This window comes from Polypterus senegalus, chromosome 9, assembly GCF_016835505.1.
Source record: "Polypterus senegalus isolate Bchr_013 chromosome 9, ASM1683550v1, whole genome shotgun sequence".
NCBI lineage: Eukaryota > Metazoa > Chordata > Cladistia > Polypteriformes > Polypteridae > Polypterus > Polypterus senegalus.
The window spans coordinates 75184552-75199776 of record NC_053162.1 but is presented as its reverse complement, the minus strand read 5'-3'; the positions used below and the strand labels follow the sequence as shown (position 1 = coordinate 75199776).

The following is a 15225-nucleotide window of genomic DNA, read 5'->3' as shown; positions in this document are numbered from 1 at the left end:
AAAATATATTAAAAGTTATAATGTATCATTTTTACTACTATAGTTTAGTAAACTACCTAAATTTATATTTTCATGTTGAAAAGGTAGATATTTAATAGTGTAGAGCAGGGGTGCCCAACTCCAGTCCTGGAGGGCCGAAGTGACTGCAGGTTTTCATTCTAACCCTTTTCTTTATTAGTGACCTGTTTTTGCTGCTAATTAACTTCTTTTGAATTAATTTTAATTGACTTGGTTTTTAAGAAATGTTTCCCTGAATTTCTTTGTTGTTTCTCTGATTTGCTTCATTTCTTTCCTTAAATGGCACCCAAGCAGAAGTGAAATGTGAAGTGAGTGAGCCAACAGCAGACCAGCTAAGTCAGGGCCTCAAACTCCAACCAATTTCACTCCAACCATCTGCTTAATGAGGCACTGAGTCTTGTCGTTAATTAAACCCGTTCTTTAATTTCATGGCTTGTTGCCGCTTTCATTGTGCAATAGCAGACATTTAAATAAATTAAGGCTTTTCTCTTTTCTAAGAGCAGATCAGCGTTCCTGAGACCTTCGTCTTTCTTTATTATCACATATTGTATGATGGTCACAATTTGCTGGGCCTGTTTTGGCTCATTTTATGTCTCATGATTGTTTGGCTGCTAATTAAGGAAGAAACAATTAAGGGGTCTGAGTCTTCAAGAGCAAGTCAAAGAAAATGAATTCAAAAGAAGTTAATTAGCAGCAACAAACGGGTAACTGTTTAAGAAAAGGGTTAGATTGAAAACCTGCAGCCACTGTGGCCCTCCAGGACTGGAGTTGGGCACCCCTGGTGTAGACTATATGAACACAATGTTCAATTTACATTACAAAGTGTGTTATTGAACATAATGTAATATGCCAGCATCTTTGTCAATGTTGCACGCTGCCTCCCAGTGGCCATATTCAGAATACACATCCATTTTTACATTACGATGTATACTTCGAGACCATCCCAAAGGGCCATGCATCTTCCGAATGTGATTTATGTTAATTCTTCTAACATTTGACACTGTATATTTGCAAGTTAGTGAAAGGTGTTTTTCCATAATATCCTAAATTTTAGTTCTCTGTTCTCACTAATCAAGCATTAAAGTTGCATTTGGCTCAATCCTGGGTACGGAATTGTGGTTTTCTTATTAAAAAGAAATCAATGTTGTATGCCATGTCTTCTGCAAATTCCAAAATGTATAACTGTACTTTGTTTAATAAAGAACCTTCATTCAGATAGGTGGTTCAAAGTTCTTTTGACTTTTTTCCAAGTTGAGTACAGTTTTACTAATGAACGACTTTCCATTTATACTTGATCATCTACATTTACTATAATTTATTTAGTTACTTAACTGTTCTCTTTTCAAATTTAAATGGGATTTTTTTTCTACAATACAATCGTTTTTTTTTTTTTTTTTTTTTTGATGAATGTTTTTATGTTTTTGTTCTATAGGAGATTGATGATGGAGACCAACTGAATGCTGGTTACTTCTGCCCATTATGCCATGCTGAGTGTGGCAGCCCAGAACAACTAATTGCACATGTATATAAGGTATGAAGACTTGCAATTTCTTTTTTGGGCCATAATTTTGAATTGTTCAGTATTGCAAAATCAGTTTAGAAAACTATTTTAACACAGCACCATAATATCACCTATGAATTCATTTAACTAAAAGGTGAGGAGAGAAAAATAAATTCCTTGTTTTAGTCAGAATCCATGTTTATCCTGGGATTAGTGAATGAAGAAAATAAGAGATGCTATTGCATATCCCATTTTCAATTGTATAAACCTATTGCAGACTGACTTTAAGGGAGAACAATATTAACATGGTACCTGGGAGACTGTGAATGACTTAACCATTAACAAGCTTGCCAATCTGATGACAATGGTTGCTACAGAACAGGGCCGATTACTTTCTTATGTATGTATTTATACACACACACACACACATATATATATATATACTAGCAAAATACCCGCGCTTCGCAGCGGAGAAGTAGTGTGTTAAAGAAGCAATGAAAAGAAAAGGAAACATTTTGAAAATAACGTAACCTGATTGTCAATGTAATTGTTTTGTCACTGTTGTGAGTGATGAGTGTTGTTGTCATATATATATATTTACACACATAAACATATATATATATTTACACACATAAACATATATATATATATATATATACATATCTATACATATACACATATATACATACATATATATATCTACATATATACACACACATACATACATATATACACACAAATATATATATATACACACACACATATATAAACATATATATACATACATATCTACATATATACACACACAGCTATTTCGTATCAGTGCAATACGCTGTTTGTTAAAACGGTTGACTCCCGCTCTTATGTGCAATAACAAATCAAATCATTCAGTTGTCTTTGCTCATATGTCATTTTAGAGCTGGACGCCTGGCATCTTTTTTTGGCCACAAGTTCGTTTCTGTTTGGTGTGAAGTTCTGTGTTGTGGAGATTCTCAGGATGGACTGCAGGTGCTCATCAGTGAGGCGACTCCTGTGTGCTGTTTTGTTAGTCTTTATCACTGAGAAGAGCTTCTCACACAGATATGTGCTACCAAACATGCACAAGTTTCGAGCCACATGTAGACGGACTTTTTTTGTTCTTCAAAGTCACCAAAGCGCCGTGCAAACTCAGTGCGCAATAACTCTAGCTTCGCAATAACTTGCAGCATCATAAGGTAGACTTGATTAACGCAGTAAGTGTTTGGCAAGGCAGCTGAAGCGCTGCATTATGGGATCTGTAGTTTATTGTGTTACCAGCGCTTCATATACCCGGGCCATTAATAACAATAATACAGTATATAAAATGATCTCGGGCGGATATAATTACACGCCGGGGCGGATGTGGCCCGCGGCCCTTGAGTTTGACACATATGGACTAAATAGAACTTGAAAAGATATATTTTTTCAAATGTGATCGCAATTCAGATAGAGTTGACGCCAAGACTACAGCCTGCATGCCTCAATGAGTCATCCTCCCTCGCTCTTACTTTTTACCGCTCATCTAATGAATACACTGAGTATGGCTTTACCAAAACAATCATTGATGGCGAATAAAGTATCCATTATTCGAGTATGTAGATCGGTATATATATATATACATATATATATATACCCACGTATCGCAGCGGAGAAGTAGTGTGTTAAAAAAGCTAGAAATAGAAAAGGGAACATTTTAAAAATAACGTAACATGACTGTCAATATACAGTATTTGTTTTGTGAGTGTTACTGAGTGTTGCTGTCATCAAGGATTTGATTATCATTATTTCTTTCAATCAGGTTCGTATTTGTAGGATGTGTTGTGTTCAAGTTACATTCCGTGTTTGTCAATCGTTGTAAAGATGACAGGTTTCATTCATCGATTCGCTTCTTACTGCATCAATAAACAGCTCGCCTTCTTCTTTATCTGAGACCTGACACACTGCATGCACGGGTTTTTTACACTGTCTTCCTTTAGCGGGACATTGACTTTTCCAACGTGTGCTTTGTTTCCGCAGTAGCTGGATTTATGAATATGCTTATCAGACGCTTCATATTTTTGCTGCCTTTTCAATTGTGTAAATCTTTTTGTTCAGCTTTTGGAACTGTTGCTTTTATCTGTGCACTGCGCCAGTTCACGTGAGCCACTCGGTGTACATGCATCGAAGGTTCCCAGCTGTGCTGGTGCCATCTCGCTATGTCCATGGCTGTATTTAATGTTACCTTAGTCCTGGCACTTAAAACTTTCTCTCGCAGTTTCGCTGAGTTTGTGTCAAACACCACCCTGACCATCTCATCTTCCTCTCCATAAGCACAGTCCTTCACCCGTGAATATTTACCCATGGCAGTTTGCTATTGGATTGCCGCTGACGGACGGCCTTATATGGGCAGGCACTAAATTACAAACGCCAGCGCAGCCTGTCTATGAACTTAATTTAAAGTGTAGGTTTACATCGTGCTTTGTTTCCAAGTAGCAGAACTCATGAATATGGTTGTATATGTCTTTCGCCGCTTCTTATTGTTTCGCTGCCTTCTCAATTATATAATGCATGTTTTCTTCAGCGCTTTTTGAGGTCTTCCTGGTTTTCTATGTACTGCGTGATTACGGGAGGCGTGATGATGTCACACGAAACTCCCCTCACGGCGTTGAAGCTCATCTCCATTACAGTAAATGGAGAAAACTGCTTCCAGTTATGACCATTACGCGTAGAATTTCGATATAAAACCTGCCCAACTTTTGTAAGGAAGCTGTAAGGAATGAACCTGCCAAATTTCAGCCTTCCACACACGGGAAGTTGGAGAATTAGTGAGTGAGGGCTTTGCCTATATATATATTTATATATATATATATATATATATATATATATATATATATATATATATATATATATATATATATATATATATATACACACACACACACACAAATAAAAGGCAAAGCCCTCACTGACTCATCACTAATTCTCCAACTTCCCGTATAGGTAGAAGGCTGAAATTTGGCATGCTGCTTCCTTACAAAAGTTGGGCAGGTTTCATTTCAAATTCTACGCATAATGGTCATAACTAGAAGCTATTTTCTCCATTTACTGTAATGGAGTTGAGCTGAAAGCCGTGGGGCGGAGTTTCGTGACATCATCACGCCTCCCACGTAATCATGCAGTATGTAGAAAACCAGGAAGAGCTCCAAAAAGCGCTGAAGAAAACATGCATTATATAATTAAGAAGGCAGCGAAACAATTAGAAGCGAGTGAGTGACATATAAAACCATATTCACCGGCTCACATGAACTGACGCAGTGCGCGGACGAAAAGCAACAGTTCCAAAGAGTGCTGAACAAAAACCGAATTACACTGCTACGCTCAAATAGACAAACTACACGCCGTGCCGCAATAGTAGAGGCTTCGCCTCTAGCGCAGACGTCCGAGGTTCGATTCCCGAGAGGGAATGTACTGAGTATGTACGCGCGCTTCCCGATTCATTTTAGCCTCGCATCGCCTTGGTTTGAGACATATGAAAAAATATGCGGTTAACGCAGAAAGATATCACCAATTGAAGCTTTATGAATAATGGATACTTTATTCGCGATCAATGATTTGGTAAAGCCATACTCAGTGTATTCATTAGATGAACGGTAAAAAAGTAAGAGCGAGGGGAGGGTAACTTACTGAGGCACGCAGGCAAAACCACTATAGCACGCGGGTTATGTACTGTAGTGCGCGTCAACTCAATCTGAATTGCACGATCACATTTGAAAAGAAATATATCTTTTCAAATTCTATTTAGTCCATATGTGTCAAACTCAAGGCCCACAGGCCACATCCGGCCCGGTGTGTAATTATATCCAGCCCGCGAGATAATTTTATATATTATTGTTATTAATGGCCCAGGGATATGAAGCGCTGGTAACACAATAAACTACAGATCCCATAATGCAGCACTTCAGCTGCCTTGCTGAACACTTACCGCGTTAATCAAGTCTAGCTTATGATGCTGCAAGTAATTGCGAAGCTAGCCCACACGATGCCTAAGAGAAGAGGTGATTCTGAACATAGAGCCTTTAAAAACCGATGGGAGGCTGAGTATATGTTTACTGACATTGCCGGTAAACCCGTGTGTCTCATTTGTGGAGCTAATGTGGCTGTAATTACAGAATTTAATCTAAGACAGCACTATGAGACAAAACATCAAGATAACCTGAAAGACCTGAATGCAATGCACAAGATACAGAAAGCAGAAGAGTTAAAGAAGAATCTGACACTTCAGCAGACGTTTTACCGTGCAAAATCACAAAGTGATTTCAAGTGAAGCTACTTTTATAGGAGACACAAATGCACCAGTACAACTTGCCCCACTTTCCCTTTTGCCAAGTAATCTTGAACCAAATCGGCACAACGGTGTTCCCAAATACGCACTTTGCTGATAAACTGAGCGCACTGAGTTCGCACGGCGCTTTGGTGACTTTGAAGAAAAAAAAAGAATTTTGAGTTGTTTCACAACCCATTTGCCGTCGATGTGGAAACTGCACCTGTGCAGCTTCAGATGGAGGTGATTGAGCTGCAGTGTAATGGCACACTGAAGGCAAAGTACGATACTGCAGGGCCCGCACAGTTTATTCACTCCATTCCCGCAAAAATGCTCCAGCTCCGTCTACATGTGGCTCGAACCTTGTGCATGTTTGGTACTACATATCTGTGTGAGAAGCTCTTCTCAGTCATGAAGACTAACAAAACAGCACACAGGAGTCACTTCACTGATGAGCACCTGCAGTCCATCCTGAGAATCTCCACAACACAGAACCTCACACGAAACATAAACGAACTTATTGCCAAAAAAAGATGCCAGGCGTCCAGCTCTGATAAAATGATATAAGAGCAAAGACAACTGAATGATTTCATTTGTTATTGCTGAAAAGAACAAATTTTATTTATATTTATCAGGTTTTGTTATGCACCATGTTCATATTTGAATTTGTATAATTTAGACAGGATATATTTTTATGGAGAGCAAAATATAAGTTATGTAAGGTTTAAGTTGATTTATTCCGGAATAATATTCTGTCGACTAAATAAAAATTTCTTCTATTTAAAATTTAAATAGAACTTAAACAGATATGATAGTTCATATTATCCACGCAGACTTGCACGTAAGAGCAGGAGTCATCCGTTTTAACAAACAGCGTATTGCACTGATATGAAATAGCCTGCCCATTTAATTATTTAGGAATGGATAAATAAATTAAGATTTTGTACAAATAATGTGTTTCATTTTTGTTCCTTAATGGATTCTGGCACCCCCAGCAAACAGTTGCTCGCACCCCAAAGATTATACATATATATATATGTATTTGTGTCTGTCTGTATATGTATGTGTGTATACAGTGGTGTGAAAAACTATTTGCCCCCTTCCTGATTTCTTATTCTTTTGCATGTTTGTCAGACAAAATGTTTCTGATCATCAAACACATTTAACCATTAGTCAAATATAACACAAGTAAACACAAAATGCAGTTTTTAAATGATGGTTTTTATTATTTAGGGAGAAAAAAAAATCCAAACCTACATGGCCCTGTGTGAAAAAGTAATTGCCCCCTGAACCTAATAACTGGTTGGGTCACCCTTAGCAGCAATAACTGCAATCAAGCGTTTGCGATGTCTTATACAGCACTCTGGAGGAATTTTGCCCCACTCATCTTTGCAGAATTATTGTAATTCAGCTTTATTTGAGGGTTTTCTAGCATGAACCGCCATTTTAAGGTCATGCCATAGCATCTCAATTGGATTCAGGTCAGGACTTTGACTAGGCCACTCCAAAGTCTTCATTTTGTTTTTCTTTAGCCATTCAGAGGTGGATTTGCTGGTGTGTTTTGGGTCATTGTCCTGTTGCAGCATCCAAGATCGCCTCAGCTTGAGTTGACGAACAGATGGCCGGACATTCTCCTTCAGGATTTTTTGGTAGACAGTAGAATTCATGGTTCCATCTATCACAGCAAGCCTTCCAGGTCCTGAAGCAGCAAAACAACCCCAGACCATCACACTACCACCGCCATATTTTACTGTTGGTATGATGTTCTTTTTCTGAAATGCTGTGTTCCTTTACGCCAGATGTAACGGGACATTTGCCTTCCAAAAAGTTCAACTTTTGTCTCATCAGTCCACAAGGTATTTTCCCAAATGTCTTGGCAATCATTGAGATGTTTCTTAGCAAAATTGAGACGAGCCTTAATGTTCTTTTTGCTTAACAGTGGTTTGCGTCTTGGAAATCTGCCATGCAGGCCGTTTTTGCCCAGTCTCTTTCTTATGGTGGAGTCGTGAACACTGACCTTAATTGAAGCAAGTGAGGCCTGCAGTTCTTTAGACATTGTCCTGGGGTCTTTTGTGACCTCTTGGATGAGTCGTCTCTGCGCCCTTGGGGTAATTTTGGTCGGCCGGCCACTCCTGGGAAGGTTCACCATTGTTCCATGTTTTTGCCTTTTGTGGATAATGGCTCTCACTGTGGTTCGCTGGAGTCCCAAAGCTTTAGAAATGGCTTTATAACCTTTACCAGACTGATAGATCTCAATTACTTCTGTTCTCATTTATTCCTGAATTTCTTTGGATCTTGGCATGATGTCTAGCTTTTGAGGTGCTTTTGGTCTACTTCTCTGTGTCAGGCAGCTCCTATTTAAGTGATTTCTTGATTTAAACAGGTGTGGCAGTAATCAGGCCTGGGGGTGGCTACGGAAATTGAACTCGGGTGTGCTACACCACAGTTATGTTATTTTTTAACAAGGGGGCAATTACTTTTTCACACAGGGCCATGTAGGTTTGGATTTTTTTTCTCCCTAAATAATAAAACCATCATTTAAAAACTGCATTTTGTGTTTACTTGTGTTATATTTGACTAATGGTTAAATGTGTTTGATGATCAGAAACATTTTGTCTGACAAACATGCAAAAGAATAAGAAATCAGGAAGGGGGCAAATAGTTTTTTACACCACTGTAGATCTTTAAACTAGATTGTTAGTGATTTGCTAAAGTTTACATTTAGTTTTGCATACATTTAAATATATGATTTAATATAGCAACATAATGTGGTTAGTTTGTCATTACTAACACAAAGGGATACATATTGTAGATAATATAAAGAAAAGATCACAGATTATCATTGAATATCATTATTGAAGTTTGTGTTTTGGCTTTTGTTACTTTGTCATTTTTAGCACACAACAGTGGTGGGTACTAGGAAGAGCTATGTGTGCCCAGTGTGTGGTCGAGCTCTGAGTTCACCAGGTTCTCTTGGACGGCATCTCCTTATTCATTCAGAGGATCGTCTTTCAAATTGTGCTGTCTGTGGTGCACGCTTTACAGTCCGGTGTACATTCAGCAGGTCTGTTCATGTTTATTATTAAGACTGTTTTTATGTAGTAACAATAACACATTACTAATATTTAAAGAGTACATACTGTTCTTGCTTTGACAATTGCAATTTATAAACAGACTACCACCATACCACACTATTTAACTCTCCACACATTTGATTGTCTTGTTGATACCTCAGTCATTAAATAAGTAGCCAGGACTCTGTGTGTGTATGTATTTTTGAAAAAATCATTTGTAAATAACCACCTAACTTCATGTATGTCTTTGTCATCCACTGTTTTAATTGTATCCTTTCCAACATCATCATACTCTTTTTCACCTAGTCATTATTTGACTTTAACTCTATCACTCCACATACATCAGCTTTTTTTTCCTTTTTGCATGGTTATAAACAATTCATTTTCTCTGTCAGTGAAATTCTGCACACCCACTTAATCGTTCTTATTTAATTCTCATTACCCTTTATTGGCTACTTTTTTGCACCCATCTGTTTTGCCTCCATGTATCACCTGTTTTTTCCTGCATTACAATACAATACAATACAGTTTATTTTTGTATAGCCCAAAATCACACAGGAAGTGCTGCAATGGGCTTTAACAGGCCCTGCCTTTTGACAGCCCCCCAGCCTTGACTCTCTGAGAAGACAAGGAAAACTCCCAAAAAACCTTGTAGGAAAATGGAAGAAACCCGGAAAGGCAGTTCAAAGAGAGACCCCTTTCCAGGTAGGTTGGGTGCAGTGGGTGTCAAAAGTAGGGGGTCAATACAATACAATACACAGAACAGAACAATTCCTTAATACAGCATAATAATAAAAATTTTAGAAGTACGGTTTAACAGTAGATGATATGACATAATTAGGTTTGGATATTTTTAGAGTCCTGGAGACCTCATCCATCTAGCTGCCTCCCCATTTGGCCATGCCACGGCTGAAAAGTTGCTCCGATGAAAGGACCCCTCTTTCCCATGATTCCTGTGATCCTCCATCAGGGATGACTTTACCATAGGCAGGCAAACAACTTGGCAATGGGCGTGGCACCAATTGCCACATTTGGGTACCGCGAAAAGAAACAGAATAGGTGAGGGTTAGTATTCAAATATAATTATCATGTTACTTATGTTTTAGTGCTAATGACTAACAACAGAGATGCAGTATGTACAGTTAATCAGCAGCTCTAGTCAGGATATGCTAAACTGAAGTAGTGAGTCTTCAGCCGGGATTTAAAGGCTGAGACTGAAGGGGCATCTCTTATGGAAGCAGGAAGACCATTCCACAGTTTAGGGGCCCTGTAACTAAAAGCTCGACCTCCCACTGTTATTTTATTAATCCTTGGAATCCTAAGCAGACCGGCATCTTGAGATCTTAATGTTGCTCAGGTTTGTAAGTCATGATAAGTTCAGACAAGTAAGCCGGACCTTGGCCATTTAATGCTTTATATGTTAAAAGGAGGATTTTGAAATCTGCCCTAAACTTAACTGGGAGCCAGTGTAAAGATTTAAGAACTGGGGTTATGTGTTCATATTTTCTTGTTCTTGTAATAATTCTTGCAGCGCATTTTGGATTAACTGGAGGCTGTATAGAGAACAGTTTGAACAGCCAGTGAACACCGCATTGCAGTAGTCAATCCTACTAGAGATAAATGCATGAATTAATTTCTCACAATCCTGTTTATTTAGAAAGCCTTTAATTTCCTAACATTTTTAAGATGGAAAAACATGTTTTGGACGACTTTGTAATATGCGCTTTAAATGACATGCTAGAGTCAAAGATAACACCTAGATTGCGGGCTGATTCAGTAAAATTAATTGGGATTCCAACTGAGTTAAATGACGACAAAATATTGCTGTGATCAGCGTCATTCCCTCCAACAATTAACATCTCTGTTTTATCTGTATTTAAAGACAAGTAGTTCTCATTCATCCATTCCTTTAATTCACTAACACAACTAATTAAAGACAACATTGGTGAAACTTCATTTGATTTAAATGAAAGGTATAACTGGGTGTCATCTGCATACGAGTGAAAATTAACATTATGTTTCCTAATGAGAGATCCCAGTGGAAGCATGTAAAGTGAAAACAGTAAAGGTCCCAGTACTGAGCCCTGCGGGACACCATATTGAACTTCTGTGTATAATGATGGAGTACTGTCTGCACATTTCTGTACATACTGGAATCGATTTGATAAATAAGAACTGAACCAAGCGAGCACGGGGCCTGTAAGCCCAACATCGTTTTCTAGGCTGTGCAGTAAAATCGAATGATCAATGGTGTCAAATGCTGCACTTAAGTCCAACAACATAATTACAGTGGAGTTTCCTTCATCAGAGGATATCAGAATGTCATTTACAACCCGTGTTAGTGCAGTTTCTGTACTATGACCAGTGCGAAAGCCAGACTGGAATTTCTCAAATAAATTGTAACGCGTAAGGTGTGACTGAAGCTGACTGGCGACTACTTTCTCTAGTATTTTAGAGAGAAATGCTAAATTTGAAATAGGCCTATAGTTATTTAGTATGTGTGGGTTCAGCTTTAGCTTGTGTTTTACATACCAGCTTTTCATGTTTTCTTTTTCAGTATATTTTCTTTTTGCCATCAATATGTTGTCATTGACATTCAATGTACTATCTTATTACCACCATCAGCGTATCAAATGTAGCTCTGGACTGTGAATAGATTCTTTGTGAGGCTGAACCTTTACTGCAGAACCTTTTCTGTATCACCACCTACTATTCTCATCATCTTTCTTTCTTCCTCATGCTGTGTACTAACATTATTATAGACAGTAATTCGAAACCAATCTTTCTCAATGTCAACTTTGACCTTTTCACTGCACCTTTTCATTGAGTTTTCTATATCCACAAATGTTTAATATGCATAGTTTCCTATTCTTTGTTGCTTTTCACTTGTTTAACTCTCAACAAAATTCATGTTCTTTCCATCTTTTCCAGGGATTAGATATTGTTGCTTTTTACCATGCTTGTTCTCTGTTTTCCTTATTCTTTTTCTTCAGCGCTTCTTTTTGCCTGCTAAAAAAACATTCTTTAATTGGTAGATGGGAATAAATACACTAATTTTTATATTTAAGTAGAACTTAATTACACAGATTTGTTAAGTATTCAATTTATAGACTACCTTCATCCCTCAACGTTTGCAATATGACACCAGTTGTGGTTATTGTTTTATCTTTCTATTTTCTTCATTGTTTTCTTAGGTTTTCCTTGCAATAATAATTGGATAGCTCCTTTCACTTTCTCACAATGAGCATTATCACATTCTTAAACATCTTATTTCCTGCACTTTTCCAAGAAATGTTAGAGTATTTCTTAATTTCTTCAATTTTTAAAATAAAATTACGAAGTGAATAACATTTTGAAAATGCAAATAAAGGTAATGTGATATTTATTGAATACCTTAATGTATACCTAATTGATATGTATTCTTATTTACATAGTAAACAAGGTTATAGAAGTTGACTTTGGATATAAATATATTGATTTTGCATATTGGAATGGAGGTAAAATAAACACCTGTAGTAAGAGTTATCACTGTTAAATTACCTTGGTTTATGTTCATAGTCACTAGTTTTTCAACATATAATCTAATTTATATGTTGCTCTTACAGGGAGAAGGTACAGGATTTTCTGAATTCTGGGGAGTCTGTGGACAGCTCCAGTCAGCGGCTTTTATCTATATCACAGACGTTTCCTGTTGATTTAAATTTATGCCCTAACCAGACTCCTCCTATACCACAGCTTTCTGATGTCCTAAATTCACCAACATCCTCACTTTACTGTTTATCTGATGTTTTGAACCCAACTCCAGTGTATCCTTCTGGAATTCTATTAGTTTGTAACAGATGTGTGGTATACCAACAGTTAGTTGACGCTCAGTCACCATCAATGAGGAAGTGGGCAATTCGAAGGCAAAATGAACCCCTTGAGGCACGAATGCAGAGGCTGGAAAGGGAACGCATGGCAAAGAAATCAAAACGAGCTAGTGAGTCTCCAGCAGAACGTGAGCAGCGCAGAATGAGAGACAGGGAAGCTAAACGTATGCAACGGATGCAAGAAACGGAAGAACAGAGGGCACGAAGGCTACAGCGAGATCGTGAAGCTATGAGATTAAAACGAGCCAATGAGACACCAGAGAAAAGACAGGCTCGGCTCATCCGGGAGAGGGAGGCCAAAAGGCTGAAAAGAAGGTTGGAAAAAATCGACCCAACTTTAAGGACACAGATAGAACATGATCCAGCAGCAGTGGCAGCGCTCACTGCAGATATGAACCTTTTCCAATTTCCTATGCCATGCCCAAATCTAGAAAATGGTCTTTTCATGAAACTACCCTTACAGGAATAAAATGTAGTTTGCAGAATACTACCAGCCCTCCAACTACAATACTGTCAGCACTGATACTTAACATCAAGAAGGGGACTATAATTATGCTTAAAACCATATGCAACAACAAATGATTTAGCCTAGAAAATAATAGGCTTTTAAAAAGATATTTGTGCTTTACGTTACTTCCTCTGAAGCTGTTTTGGTCTCTCCTGGTGAATATTAGTGCTTCTTGCTGAGATCAGCTTCAATTTGAACTGAACAATGGTGGGTGTTAATGTTACATTTCTAAGTGATCTTAATTTGCTGACTATGAATGAAATACATTTGTATAAATAATGAGCAATCTTTTTAAATGACTTCTAGAGTTTACTGTAGCAGAATTATTTGAGATTTGCTAACTAGACATTTGTCAATTTGGTAGTCAAAAGTGATTATCAGTGACACACAAGTCAGAAGTTATGGAACACAAAAAATTACACTTCCCAGCAATACAGTTATTTATTCATTAGAAATAAGCATTTTATTTATCTCTGGGCCGTATTGTGCCACTATTGAAATAGTTGTGCTTTAGTGTTCCGTTAGAATACATATTTGATTAAAATCTTTCAGCCATGCAACTGGAGAAAAATTAAGTTTTTTTTTTTTTCTTTATTTTATTAGGCAGATCCATTCTGATGGTGTAACATGGAATTCCATTGATGCTAATACTGAATGCAGATGCAAAACACTAATGATAGACTTAACATGTTACTACAGTATAATGATGGAAAGGGTATTTCTGTTTTTAGTACGTTTAAGACCGAAATAGTGTGGCATGTATGTCATCAATAAATGTTTTGCTTGATGATAAAATTTTGGTGTAAATCGTACACAGTCAACTAAATTTATTCTATTTATTTCATATATTGTACCCTTTCAACAACTGTGTAATTTTGCATGCCACTTGACATTATTATATGGAATTACAAGGGTTGATGTTAAATGTTTACTGATAAAAGGTTAACTCTTGGAATATCCTTACACTTTATAGATTTACAAATTGGAAAGAACCATGCAAAAATTGTTTAAATCAGTTTGAAAGTACTCTGAAGGTACAGGGCTGAATGTTTACTGAGATCATGTTTTTTATTCTGAACAAGTGATCTTAAAGTGAGAGTCTTAACATCTTTGAGCTCTTAAAGGATGATTTATGGCTATTTATTCAAGTCCTCCTTGTTTAAGTACTCTATTTACTGATGCAAAATTGAACATTTTTAATTAAACTAAGAAAAAATGAGTGTGATTAAGGAAAGACTTAAGTTAAAAACGGGACTGACTTCTGATTAAAATGTTTGTTGAAATGTAAATCAGAAAACACTGCTTCCTTTAAAGAACTTATTTGACAAATAATCTAAGTGGTAGACAATTTTTAAGATCCACGTTTGCAACAATGCTAAGTTTCACCTGCTTCTCCCCTTATACTGTTTAGTGCAAACAGTGTGTATTCTTAAGCAGAGTGTCTTGGTGTAAAGTATACAGTAAATCATTTACACACTAAGCATAGGTTTATTAAGATGGTAAATAAATACTATTGAATTGTTGGCAGCAAGTAAAACATTGAGTTTGCTTCATTATGAGCCATTGTGTAAACTGGGTTGGGTGCATTTTATATTGGAGGAAATACCAAAATGCTGCAAGGCAGCAGAGGAGATATGAATACCCATTGTGACAAACAAAAAAGTATATTTTTTGTTCCCTGGAGTGACCTTCAAAAATAGGCCAAATGCTACTTATAAAAGAACGAATAATCAAAGTTGCATTCCTAAAGTAGGTTTGTTGTACTTGTAAAACTTTTATCAGACCACAGGTGGATTTAGCGTTTATTATTAAATTAAGAGATGCTTTGAAGTGATTTCTTCTTTCTTCTCCAAGAGCTGAGGCTATAGTCTCTTGTAACTGTTACCATAGGTTGCTCTTTTTAATTAACTGTAATGGGTGATTGACATATTTTAACA

General features: G+C 37.2%; 1 protein-coding gene across 8 annotated transcripts in view; it reads left to right on the top strand.

Moving 5' to 3' along the window:
- The window catches only part of LOC120535446 (zinc finger protein 821), a 132787-nt gene extending 119140 nt beyond the window's left edge, over positions 1–13647 (top strand). For all 8 annotated transcript variants that reach the window (XM_039763308.1, XM_039763313.1, XM_039763311.1 and 5 more), the window contains 3 exons: positions 1451–1549; positions 8735–8901; positions 12517–13647. In XM_039763308.1, the coding sequence (XP_039619242.1) occupies positions 1451–1549; positions 8735–8901; positions 12517–13249 (999 nt within the window). In that variant the 3' untranslated portion in view covers positions 13250–13647. The remainder of the gene's footprint in view (positions 1–1450; positions 1550–8734; positions 8902–12516) is intronic.
- Positions 13648–15225: the final 1578 nt, after the last annotated feature.